Genomic DNA, 13588 nt, shown 5'->3' on the forward strand with positions numbered 1-13588 from the left:
TGGTAAGAGTGTAATGTTCTGATCACACTATATTTATTCTGCATCAGTCAAAGTAGCTGCTTATCTGCTTCAAGCCTAGTTGAAGCAGCTGCTTTTAGCTTTGAAAGACCTAAGCTGTTGGGACCAGCTTCTCTGAAGGGCTGCTTGAACACTCATCAAACCACCCAAACCTTGCAATATGCTTCTGAGGTTCTGCGTTTTATTTTTTCATCAATAACTATTAGGCTGATAGGTATCAGGAAAAAAACCTTTCTTGCAATAGCTTTGTCTCTTTGGGACTCTCTTCCCGGAAAGATATATATGGCCTCTCTTTCACTGGTTTTTGGAAGAACTCTAAAGATTCTTATGCTCCAGTCAGTTTTCAGTGATAACCAAATTTGTTTCATAAATGCTGCATTCGATGTTATTATTTTATATTATTATATACTTGATGTTATTGTGATTATTATTGTTTTATATAATTTTATTTGGGCTATTCTGTCAGTACAATTAGTGCAGTGTGCAGACACTGCACCCATTCAATAAATAAAAATAAAAATAAATAGTTCCTATTAACTGAAATATATGAAGTATCATATCATGTATTTATGTGACTTCAGTGAGAGCCAATGTGGTGTAGTGGTTTGAGTGTTGGACTAGGACACTGGGAGACCAGAGTTCAAATCCCAGCTCCTCCATGGAAACCTACTAGGCGTCCTTGAGCAAGTAACTCTCTCTCTGCCTTAGAGGAAGGCAAGAGCAGACCCCATCTGAACAAATTCTACCATGTAAATTCCACAATAGGTTAACTTTGGGGTCACCATAAATTAGAAATAATCTGAAGACACACAACAATAATGTGCCTTCAAGATGCCTGTCATAGTGACCCCATGAATTTCAGAGGTTTTCCTAGGCAAGGTATACTTAGAGTTTTTTTAGTCAGTTCCTTCCTTTGAAGGAAGGCTATAGCACCTGGTACTAATTAGTGGTTACTACCATCCAAGTACTAACCAGACTTGACTCTGCTTAGCTTCCAAGATTAGATAGGATCTGGTGTCTTTAGGGTATTTAGGTCAAATGAAAAGTTATGCTATACCTTAAAGCTTGAAAATTTAATACTGCCAGATTTTGAAGACTTTTCAAATTAAAGTCAAAACTGATGTCAAAAGATACCTATGCAAAACAAAGACACAAGATGAAATTAAAAAACAAGCAAAGCATTATGACAGTGGTTGTCACATTTCAGGAAGTTATAATTACTTTATAATATCATCCGCATGCTGCAACAACCCCCTTTCTCAAACAAATTCTACATTTCTTTTAAGGCCATGTCTTCAGTGTGACCCTTCAGGACTAAACAAATCCTCATTTAGATGCATCACCACAGTGCCAGCTGATTCTCTCTCACCCCATCCCCACATATTGCCAGTTCCAAACATGCCCCTTTGCCCTCTCTTCTTCAATGTCCTATGTATTTCCTGTAGATTATAGATGTTGGAAGTGCAACAAAAAGAACCAAGAAAGTCTACAGGGGGAGAAGTGTTGGCATCAAATAATTACGATGACCAGGGTGTTCCTCTTCTTGTACCTATCTTTTGTCTGTATGATACAGAGTGATACTTTTAAGGATGACTTCACTCCCTTTGCTTGTCACATTCACAATTTTCCCAAGCATGTATTAACTGTCCTACTTTCAGATGTATTTCCTATAGCAAAGCCTATTTTCTTTGTTTCTCGTAAGTCTATCTTTGCTCTTTGATCATCCCTCATGCAGTGCAATCTTGCAATCATTCTTTCAACAAGGATCTGGGTAGGGTATATGTTGCTTCCACTACCCATTGCCTGGTGATATTGAAAACATTAGAAAAGCAAGAGCTAACTGTTGTCAGAGAGACAATACCAGTAGCTTCAATGTCAGTGGAGTAGTGGATTCACTACTTACCGTATTTTCCGGCGTACAAGACGACTTTTTGACCCTCTAAAATTGGGTCTTGTACGCCGGGTGCGTGCTCTGGGCTGCCGGCTTCTCAGGCCTCTGGAGGCCTGGGAAGGTGGCAGCCCCGCGCCGGCTTCTGAGGGGCCTTCAGAGGCCCCTTAGAAGACGGCACGCGCGCTCTGGGGCCGCCGACCTCTCAGGCCTCCGGAGGCGTGGGAAGCTGGCAGCCCCGTGCTGGCTTCTGAGGGGCCTTCAGAGGCCCTTCAGAAGCCGGCGCGCGAGCTCTGGGGCCGCCGGCCTCTCAGGCCTCCGGAGACCTGAGAAGCCTGCAGCCCCACACTGGCACGGAGGAGGGGTAGCCTTATACAGTGAGTATAGGCTAAAGCCTATAATATTCATTTAAAAGTTGGGGGTCGTCTTATACGCCCGGTTGTCTTCTACACCGGAAAATACAGTATTTAGACTGAATTTTAAAGGAGGTATCCAAGATGCTGAAAACATTTGAGGGCAGAGTGGACTGATTGCCTCACGGAAATGGAAACCACTAGTTACTACTGGGTAACACTGAACACACCCAGTATGGTAGTGGGGAGGATGTTTGTGCACCTTCTTCCTTCCATTGAGCAGGACAGAACTGAAATTCCAATGGGAAGAATTATCTACACTTATACAAATATACCTTTTACTCTGATAATCTTTTGAAACATTGTATTGTGTCTGATATGCAGTGAATGGCCACAAAGGACCATACCTTTCAGTGCTGGTGCCAACTTAGAAATTACATTTGCATAGCATTTTTCTCACACTGGGAACAGCAAATGTGAAGAGGTTAGATTCCAATCAATACCAGATTAAGGAAGGGTTAAATCCCTCTTCTCTCTCCCCATGCAATGATCCAGCTTCCTTTCCTCCACTACATTGGCTATCGTTTGTTTTTTTTTAAAAACCCACTTACCCAACACCAAATTATGTAAAAAACATGTGTAATTTGGTCCTAAGTGTGAAATACTAGATTTGGCTGCTCTCTCAAAAATATGGGTCTGATGGATATAAGATATCACTGTGTCAGAGGAGAAGGAGATTATCAGTTATCCCAGTGCCCTTTCAACCAAAGTATTTCATGATAAATTCCCTTTTCATGGCATGTCTTTCCCAAGAGTTTTACTTGATGCCAATACCAATTTTTGCTTGTTTGTTCCAGTCAATCATATTTCTCTTCATTCAGACACTATGGCGCGTTACACACTGCCGAAAAGCGGCGGCCTGCACCCGCCCCTTTCCCCGCCGGATTGGGGCCTCAGTGGCTAGAGCGGCAGCCGCTGAGGCCCCGGTCCGCCGCTTTCCGGGCCACGAGGAAGGGGCACTAAGCGCCCTCATGCGGCCCCACTACATAACAACCATGCCGCCTCGTTTGGAGGTGGCGCGGTCGTGACGTAGTCATGGTGTCGGCCGTGTGAAACGGCCGACGCCATTTTGTACGTGCTGAGCACGTACTAGGGTTGGGGGGCTGTGGAAACGCCGCCGCTTCCTAACCCTAGTACCTGCTCAGCACGTAATTTAAGGCCCGTCTGTAACGGGCCTATGATTTTTATTGTTATTGCGTTCTGCATTTTGGGGCATCTTGCAAAAAATGTCTTTATGCAATAACTTGGCTTTCAATGCAAAACAACATGTTTGCACCATGAACAGTGGATTCTGTCCAAAATTGTTTTTTTGAGGGGAAAAATAGGTCTATACACAGGAATAGGTTTTCTCTTCAAACTTATTTTTCATTAAAAATCCAGTAACTGTGACCCCCAAACCTTGGGTCAACTTATTCATGGGTCAGTGTAAGCACTGTATCTAAATCTAAACTCTTATCAAGTAAAGGAACCATCCCTGTCTGAATAGAGTGGCAAAAGGCTAAATCTTAGACCTTCCTGGGAGAACCTAAAAGAACCACAAACCCCCTCTACTCTCTCTACTGCAGTGCTGCTTCTGGCCTTTTTGAATGCCTGGGTTGGGAAATCGCAGCAGTGGCAGCTCTTTGGCACTTCCCCTCAAAGGGGCACTGAGAATGCTTCTTTTAGGTTCTCCTGGGACAAAATAAATTCTTGCCTTTCACCACTCTACTCGGAGAAGGGGATAGTTCCTTTTTTTGATAAGATTAATACTGTACTTTAACTCTCGCCTTTACATCCTTTTTGACATGTGTGCATTTTCTTAGGCCTGGCCATGCCTGGTCTACTCTCCCACACATTGCACAGCCACCATTTACTGTACAGTAGTTCATACCTCCTCCATCTGGCCTTTAGGGTGAGCAAAAACAATTATGCCTGCCAGAAGTTTGGAAGTTCTTTGACATAATTTTCCTTTGCTTTGTCCTTTACATCCTTTGTTGCTTTCCCCTATGTTTTACTCTTGACCTATCAAAATCCATAATTTTGGTCCCCAAATCTGCATTCAATTCATGCATGAGTATATATGGTAATTTAAACTGGAACTGCAAGACATACCTGCTGTGCTTCTTTGAAAACAGGATAGCTGATCTGGCAGATAACAAATTGCTGGACTTGACAAGAAACGGCAGTTCCATCAACCTGTAAAGTTAAAGACAGACATTTATTCATAAAATTATAGCTCTGTAATGCTTCAAACTTAACTTTGCTTTGTAGTCTAAACAGGACATGTTCCCTACTGGTGAAACTTTCTAATCCATTCCATAAATCACAAGAGTGTGTCATTAATATTTCTGTATATATGCCTCTGCTGCATATTCACATATGCCATGTATTGGCTTCATTAGTATTTGCTGTCTAATAAAAATGAATAGCCTAGTGGAACCTTAGATGACAGCAAGCACCACAAACTGGTTTGAGCACTGAAGTACAATTCTGAAGACCAAGATTCAAATCCATGCTAAGCCATGGAATCTCACTGGGTGACCTTGGGAAGCCACACTCTCTCTGTCTCAGAGGAAGGTAAAGGCAATCCCCCTCTGAACAAATCTTGCAATCAGAACCTCATAATAGGTTCACCTTCGGATCACCATAAGTCAGAAACTACTTGAAAGCACGCAACAGTACAACCACAAAATACCAGAAAAGGGGCACCATACTGGGGCAAGTGGAAAAAGCTCCATAAATAATACAATTAATTTCCCCCATCATGTGTTGTATGACGTCCTTTCCTCTTGGTGACTGAATTACTGTAGTCAATTCTAAGCACATTTCTAGGGCATGAGGTCAAATCCCATTGAACTCATTGGCACTCAGCATCTGAGTCAACATAGGGACTATACAGAAAACCTTGAAGGGGCAGCCTCCAGCTGCCCCTTTTACAGCCAAATTGGGACCACGGCAACTGCACGCTGCGTCCCCAATCTGGCTTTCCCAAGGCATGAAAAGGAGCTGCAAAAAGCAGCTCCTTTTTGCATCCTGGAAAGAGTGTGATAGCCACAGCACCATGACTTTACGGCGCTTCTTCAGTGCTGCATCATGCAGGCTCAGTGCCAGAGGAGCACTATGATTCTGTGTGCCATGCGGTGAGGCGTGTGGTGTCACGCTGCCCTGGGGGCAGAGCTGGGGCATGCATCATATGGACACTATGCCCCGACTCCACTCCCAACCTGACCTTTAAGGCCGGTTTGCACAGGGCCAGGGCCTTCACAGGACTGGTTTATGGCAACAAACATCATTGATTTAGGAAATATCTTCACAATGGTGAAGAGATGGTGTAGAATTCCTACTAACTAGTAGTATAGGCCACATTTCTGAAGAAAAAAACTCATTTTAAAGATAATAGCTGGCATTCCTAACATTATAGTAGTAAAATTGGAGATAAATGTTGCACGTACAGGTGAAGAAGATGAGGCAAAAAACAAGTTTTCAGAAAAAGCAATTTGAATTCTGGTGTTGTATGCATTTTCATTCTTATTTCTCAGTTTCACACCGAATATCAGTCTTTTGGTCTTACTGCTGATAATAACAGGTTGTTTGCTGGTACCAGGAAGGAAAAATAGAAAACAACAGAAACATACTGTTAAGGTGGCATATGAGTGAATTCCAGTCTATTTAAATGAAAGTATGTGCGCTGGAAACAACCAATCTAGAGGCAAGCTAACATGTAGTTAAGCATACTTGAGTCTCACTAAAATCAGCAGGATTCAAGGATGCTCTGCTTTCAGCAGGAGGCCAGCATGGATACTATTTATCTCAAACTTCAGCATGCAAACCAGTGTGTTATTATATACACATTTCCAAAGAACTATGCATTCAAGAACAATACTTTCAGTTTTTCATCTTTTGTTACAGGAGTCATATACAGTAGTCTGTTATTTCATTGGTATTTTATAATACTGTGCCAATGCATAAATTCTGTTTAAGTTTAAAGCAAAATATTATGCAATTATTCCTTATTTATACACATTTGCTATATTTTTTCTTTTCTATAATTGTTTATTACAGAAGAACTGAATGGGGACAAAAACACAACTGTTACCCATTATTTGTTTTCTGTTGAACATCAAGAATAAGGTCAGCATTGCAAACTTCATCTCCACCACAGTCTTTAACAAATGGTATCTGCAAAAAGAAAAAAAAAACCCTCATCTTCTATGTAATGTTCTATGTAACTTTGTACATAGCCTAAAGTGGTGGTCTTTAAACAGAAGGTGGAAGGGTATCTTTCAGGTTTGCTTTAGTGGTGTATTCTTGGGTAAGGAATTCGATTAGATGGCCCTTGTGGTCCCTTCAAAATCTAAGACTGCAACTGCACTGCAGAAATAATCCAGTTTGACATCACTTTAATTATCATGGTTCAATGCTATAGAATTCTGAGAACTGTAGTTTGTTGTGGCAACAGAGCATTCTGGCAGAACTTCACAAAACTACAGTTCCCAGAATACCATAGCATGGAACCATGGTGAGGGACATGGAATCATCTGTTACAAATAAGTATTTCTAGAGCTCTGATTAAGGGAAGAGCACTCGGGTAATAAAGGATTCTAAGCTCTTTATCAAGCTATGAACCATAGAATTATACAGGGTACTGTAAGAGCAGTTAAAGTGCTATTAAAATGCTATAATATTTTTTTAATATGAATAAACTCTAAAACATTTAAGTATTTGTGTAGTCTCCCCTTGAAGGTCTAACTGGCAGTAGTTTCAGCCTCACTTAGGTGCCAAATTAATATGCTGAAGTGCATCCAAATTTTGGGGGTCCCAATGATTGCATTTTGATCACCTGAGGATATTACTTTATGTTGAATTGCATTATAGTTGTGACTGATAGCTCCGTATCTATAGGGCAGTGAATTCACACCAGCATTAAAGATGCTGTCCAAGGTGCAGAACCTATTTAAAAATGGGTTTATCATCTTGAAGAACCCCTGGATGAAAACCTGGAGAGGATTCACTGCCATGCTGATAGGCTAGCCACGAGCCAAAATTGTAATGCAGTTCAACATAGGCCCAGTACAGATAGGACTATTGGGCGCCCTCGTCACATGCTAGGGGTTGGCTGAGGCGCTCTGCCCACACGTGCCTCAACCCTAGCACGTGACGAGGCCATAGCAATGGCGGCCCCCTGTACAGATGGGCGCTTCCATTGTTATGTGAAAGACGCCTAGCATCCACACGTCACGGCACCATTATGATGTTGCAAACGCGCCATTGGTGCACTGCGGCATCATAATTGCACCACAAGAAGAACCCGCTTTTTGTGGGTTCTTTTTGCTCCGTGGGGAAGTCCTGTGGTCTGGAGGCTGCAGATTCCCTGCGGAGCAAAATTAGGCGCCAGGAGACCACCCTTTTTGGGTGGTCTGTACCAGGCCATAATCTAGGTAAAATCCCCAATTGATCAAAAGCAAATGCAATCATTAGAGACACAAAACATGAATGAACCATAAAGATTTCATTTGGCACTTAAATAAGGCCAATAATGGTGCCAGTTGAACACTGAAGGGGAGAATATACCACAGCCAAGTCTTTATGGGATCCCTTTGTCTCCTTCTTGTCTGTTTTCAACAGTGGGACAGAGGAGGACCTCCTTGGACAATTGTAGTTGTTGGGCAGGGATATCAACATCAATATCACTGTCAGGTCTATCAACAGAAATAAATATTGATGCCTCTTCTGATTTCAATAGGAGGATTTATAGAGTGATCAGCCTTGGAAATTGCTGAATGGCTGAAGCAGTTTTGCACTCCTTTTTTGCATCCATTTCAGGGTCAGTTGTGGTTTAAGCCAGGAAGCAGTATCCATCTCTATTTCTGATGTATCCATCAGTTGGGGCCCTCCAGCTTACGTCTGAGCCAAGGTCCCTCAATCTTCACGAGTATCTCTACTTGAGAAGACAACTTCTGTCTCTATGATTAAACTTTAAAATTTATTTGATCTGATCATGGATCTTTGCGATTCATCCACTGAATACCCTTGTGACACTATAATAACATCTGGTTTTCTGCAATTACATTATGTGGCAACTTATTGTTGACACTAGGAATGGAATATGTGTTAATATACCTACAGTATAAGTTACAGATGCAGGAGAAGTTTTATCAAGAACAGGACTTGAACCAGGATTGTTGAGCTTAATATCAACACGTACACTAAGTGAGTCAACAGCATCAGAGGGCTCCTATAAACAGACACACACATATAATATAATAGCATCTGTTAATATTTTTGATTATACACATATATAATAAAGTATTTTGTTTATCAGTTTCTGCCTGTTATGCTATACAAATTCATATATTTAATTACAAAGTTGTCTAGCTAGATGTGTTATCTAATTAAGTGCTGCTCAAGTGATAGACCAGTGCAAGTGTGTGAACGAAAAAACATTTGTAGCCCATTGACATGAACATGGCACCAGTTCCTAGCACACACACACACACACACACACACACACACATATATATATATATATATGATCTCCCACATCAGATCACCTGAGAAGCATTGAACTGATGTGACTCAATGCAGTAACACTTTGGAACCAAAACAAATATTTTAGATTTTTATATTTAGTATTGGTTTACATAAATAATTTTCCACCAAACTTAACTTTGTTGCAAAACACACTGCAGAAAAAAAAAAACAGTTTGAGACTGCTTTAACTGCCCTGGTTCAGTACTAGGGAATTTTGGGAACCAGTGAGACATTTAGCCTACTTTGTGCTCTGGTGCCACAATAAAATACAGTTTCCAGGATTCCCTACCACTGAGCCAAGGCTCAAACTAGATTATTTCTGCAGTATGTTTTGGACCTTTGATACCTATATTGAACAGAAAAGCAATAAAAGCTTTCTTGAAGCTATCTAGATTGGTAATTTGACGGATCTCGTCCGGCAGGCCATTCCACAGGCTGGGAGTGGTTGCAGAAAAGGTTCTCTGGGAGATTGCAGTCAATCTGGTCTTTATAGGCTGCAATACGTTCCTCCCAGAGGACCTGAGAGCATGGGGTGGGTTTTATGGAAGGTGATCCCTTAAATAATCCTTGGCGCTGGGTTGACATTCTTTAGTTACATATGCTAGTATAAAACTGGCAGATTCTTTTGGTGGGGGGGAGAGGGAGAGGAACTCAGTGTCTCCTTGCATTGATCAAAACACTCCCAAAATCTTGTACATGCTATACCCCTGAACACTGCTGTTTACTGGTCATCTTAGGGAAGGGCAGCAGCAGAAAAGCATTCATCTGTGTGCCTCTAGATGGATGCATAGTGATGAGGCAGAACCTCCAGAACCTATGGAGGCGATGAAGCAACATGTAATCTCTACTTTCAGCTCAATACTTTGTCACCATTACCTCCACCTGCTCTCCACCAGTCAGAAAAATGAATGTGTTGGAGGTGCATAGCATATAAAATATAAGGGGTTTCTTTTGCAGGCATGTCAGAGGAGACAGGGCTATAAATTAAACTACTGACCAAATTAAAAACAATTGAAAACATACAATTAAAAATGTCAAAAAGCAATTTAAAAAACAACTATATAATTAAAAGAGCACAGAACGCTTTTAAAAGCCCTTACTTTAAAAATGTTCACTTCTCAAAAGTATTTGCCTGCTGATGGAAGGACAGCAAGGAAGGGGGCCATTCTAGCCTTTCTAATAAGGAAGTTGCAAGTTTACTGTCTTATCTGCAGTTTATGAGAACCAACCCTCAAGTATACACTTCTGTTTATATAATATATGGAACCAATGGCATTACCTGGACATTAAAAACATGCTCCACACAATTCTCCATGGGGCGAACTATCACATTATCCTGCAGATATCGCTCATTGTTTTCTTTAAATAAGCCTCTAGAGGTCACTCGAGAGGATAAGAGATCAGCATCCAATGTCACATTGTATCTGATATCTAAAGGGGGAAACATATTGTAGAAATTACTCCTTTTTCTCCCATTATCCCCCATCTTTATCTTTATTCTACCCAGGCCCCACTTGAAACTCTTATTTCATTTTAATCGTTAGTGTAAATTAATGTTTTTAACTTCTTTTCTTGGTTTAATCTCCTTTTAGAATGTAATTATGTTTTTATGACTGGGAGGGTGGGATGGGGATCTTGGAATTTTTAATGTATTCTCTTTTAACTGTATTTTGCTTTACTGTTGTAATTCGCTTGGATTCCTAGAGATTAAGCAGAATCTAAATAAATAAATATTATTATTACCATATTATTATTATTATTATTATTATTATTATTATTAATATTATTACAAGAGTTGTACCTTTGTGAGTCTGTGATATATATATATATATATATATATATATATATATATATATATATATATCACTCACTCACTCTCTCTCTCTCTCTCTCACACACACACACACATATACATGTTCCACTACAAATTTAAAGGTAAAATTCAAAGACATAGCCATGTTAGTCTGGAAAATCAGCATATAAAGGGATCTAGTAGGACCTTTGAGTTAGTCTAACCATTCAATTAGTCTCAAAGGTACTATTAGATCCTTTGCCTATAAATTTAATGGACAGTGTAGGACATATAATTATGTGAAAACAGAAATGAGGGAACTATAGTCTTCTTGCAGCCCCTAACACCTTTCCCAGTCTCCTGCACCCTCTTGGTCCAACAAATGCACACATGTGTCCTGTTTTTCCCAGCATTTCTTTTTAGGTAAAATGTGATGCAAATAGGGTCAGCCAGCATTTCTGGTGGCTTGTAGGAACAATAGTTTATTTAATTTAAACTGCTAGTGACTATAAATTCCTTCTTGTTTTGAAAAAATTACTTCCTAGGGTGCTGGAGTCTGCTGTGGGAGTAGGGATGAAATTTGTTTTCCACCTTAGTTGCCCATGTTTGTGTTTCCTCCTCAGGCTTCAATCCTATGAATGCTTAGTGAAGCATAAACTCACAAGAATATAATAGGACATAAAAATGTAGAAAATCAGCATCACATAATTTATTTGGGCTTTGTCCAGCCCATAGAAATAAAACTATGATCTAAAAGAATGGCAAACTTTTAGATTTACAGTAGATGGCTAACCAGAGATCACACTTTCATACTATCACCAAGATTTTTGCTGCTGCCAAAGTTTGGTTACTACTGGCTGCACCCACACTGCAGCAACAATCCAGTTTGACACCACTTTAACTGCCATGGCTCAACACTATGGTATTCTGGGAATGTTAGTTTCCAGGTAGTGGAAGCTCCACAGGTAGTAGAGCTCCACAGGTAGTGGAGTTCTGGTGCCACAACAAACTGATTTCAAAGTATAGAAGCAACTGTAATATGTATCTATAGTGCAAGGAGGTTCTATTACACCATAGAGATCTGCCAGTCTCCAGGCATAGTGTCTTTGTACTTTTCAGCAGTAAAAGCACAAAACATTACTATAGATTTTCACAGGCCCACCTGTATCCACAGGTAATGATTTGTTCACCACTAGCACAAGACAAATAAACTCTTATGGAAACAAAGGTTGTACAGATTCAATTTTCCTTATCTGAAATGCTTGGGACAAGAGGTGGATTCTTTTGGATTTGTTTGGATTTTGGAATACTTGTATTTGCATATACATACATAATGCAATAACTTGGAGATCGGACCCAGATCTAAACATAAAATTAATGTATGCTTCATATACACTATATGAAAGAATGAAGGTAATTTTATCCATAATGTTTTAAATAATTTTCTGCATGAAAACTAAGTTTGTGTATAATCAACCAGAAAGCAAAGGTGTCACTATCTCAGCCACCCATGTGGATAATTGTGGAATATTTTGGATTTCAGAATTCCAGATAAGGGAGACTCAAACTGTACAGTACTTTGAATCCTCATAACTTCTCTTCAGTAGAAAGGACTGAATAGTTTGGTGGGGTGGAGCTCTAAAAAGACCATAAATGCAAACAAACATATTCATCAATATTGTTACTGCTTTAGTAACATCTGACCAAATAGTGAGAAGTGATCATCTATATTAACTGGGGACACATTTTAGTGCTGCATATAGCTGCATAGCCAGTTTCACGTTTTGCTATACAATTTCACAGCAGCATATCCAATTGTAACTCCCTCAATGTTTACATTATAGGTGTTTAATTCTCATGGTTTGCATCTATTATTATTATTATTATTATTATTATTATTAAACTCACTGTAGTGGACATTTTCCAACTACAATTGAAGCTGTACTCATCTCCCCTCCCCCCCCCTCAATTATATAAATTATAAAGTTAGAAATTCTTACCAACTTGATTATTCCCACGGGTCGGTCTAAAAGTTCCAATGAAGCATATCTGGAGAATCACCTCTGTATTCTTGCTTAGCAAATTGAGCTTCTTTGGTGTAGATGAGACATGCATTGACACCACTGCTATACTCTGAGACCTAAATTACAGAGTGATAGATTTCCCTGTACACTCAGTCACAGAAAGGGAGATTTGTTTTGGATTGTATGTATTCAAACTCTTACCAAAATATTACAATACAAGTGTTATATGGTAGTATTCACAGTTAGGTCAGTGGAAAGAGATGTGGCAGAGACCCCCAGCCCATAAACGCAATAGAAACAATTAGTATAAGTAGCACAACAGATACACAAATGAAAATTTAATGCATTTTGCATCCTCTTACTCTAAACTCACATGCAATGCCTGTGGAAGGGCTTGTGCGAATGAAATTGAAGTATCTCATTCAACACATTTGTGCAAGGATGAAAACATGTTTCCACAAATGGCAGAAGCACTATAAAATAGATAGGTTGGGGATACATACTTACTAGGGGACAACCACATGCAATATGGTGGGACTACCTCTGATAGTGGGATTATAGTGGGACTACTTCCTATTATATGTTCAGTTTGTCCTATAGAACATGGCAACTCAAGATAACCTGAAGATATAATAGGAATAAAATTAAAAGACATAGCTGTGTTAGTCTATGTCAATATACAAAGTATATTGTACTACCTTTGAGACTAACCATAAGGAAAAAGTTGGTAGCATACGCTTTTAAGACTTAGGGCTACTTCATCAGATTCTTCAGATGATGTAGATTTATGTGTTTGTGCATGTGTGAATTAGCATCTAATTTAAATCAGTTAAAAGATGAGGAAAAAAAGTAGTGACAGCGGCGCCACTAGGTTTGGTGTCACCCAGAGCACAGCAACTCATGCTGTCACCCCCCACTGACCTCTTCCCATCACACCAAACAG

General features: G+C 40.0%; 1 protein-coding gene across 1 annotated transcript in view; it reads right to left on the reverse strand.

Moving 5' to 3' along the window:
• The window catches only part of ITGA2 (integrin subunit alpha 2), a 77733-nt gene that overhangs the window by 9531 nt on the left and 54614 nt on the right, over positions 1 to 13588 (reverse strand). The window contains exons 16-22 of the mRNA XM_089486165.1: positions 12622 to 12761; positions 10109 to 10260; positions 8423 to 8533; positions 6395 to 6477; positions 5751 to 5892; positions 4411 to 4494; positions 1076 to 1152 (exon numbers count right to left, since the gene is read on the reverse strand). Coding sequence (XP_089342291.1) covers positions 1076 to 1152; positions 4411 to 4494; positions 5751 to 5892; positions 6395 to 6477; positions 8423 to 8533; positions 10109 to 10260; positions 12622 to 12761 — 789 coding nt within the window. The remainder of the gene's footprint in view (positions 1 to 1075; positions 1153 to 4410; positions 4495 to 5750; positions 5893 to 6394; positions 6478 to 8422; positions 8534 to 10108; positions 10261 to 12621; positions 12762 to 13588) is intronic.

This window comes from Sceloporus occidentalis, unplaced genomic scaffold (genome assembly GCF_023333645.1).
Source record: "Sceloporus occidentalis isolate IW3139 unplaced genomic scaffold, rSceOcc1.0.p SCAF_1, whole genome shotgun sequence".
NCBI lineage: Eukaryota > Metazoa > Chordata > Lepidosauria > Squamata > Phrynosomatidae > Sceloporus > Sceloporus occidentalis.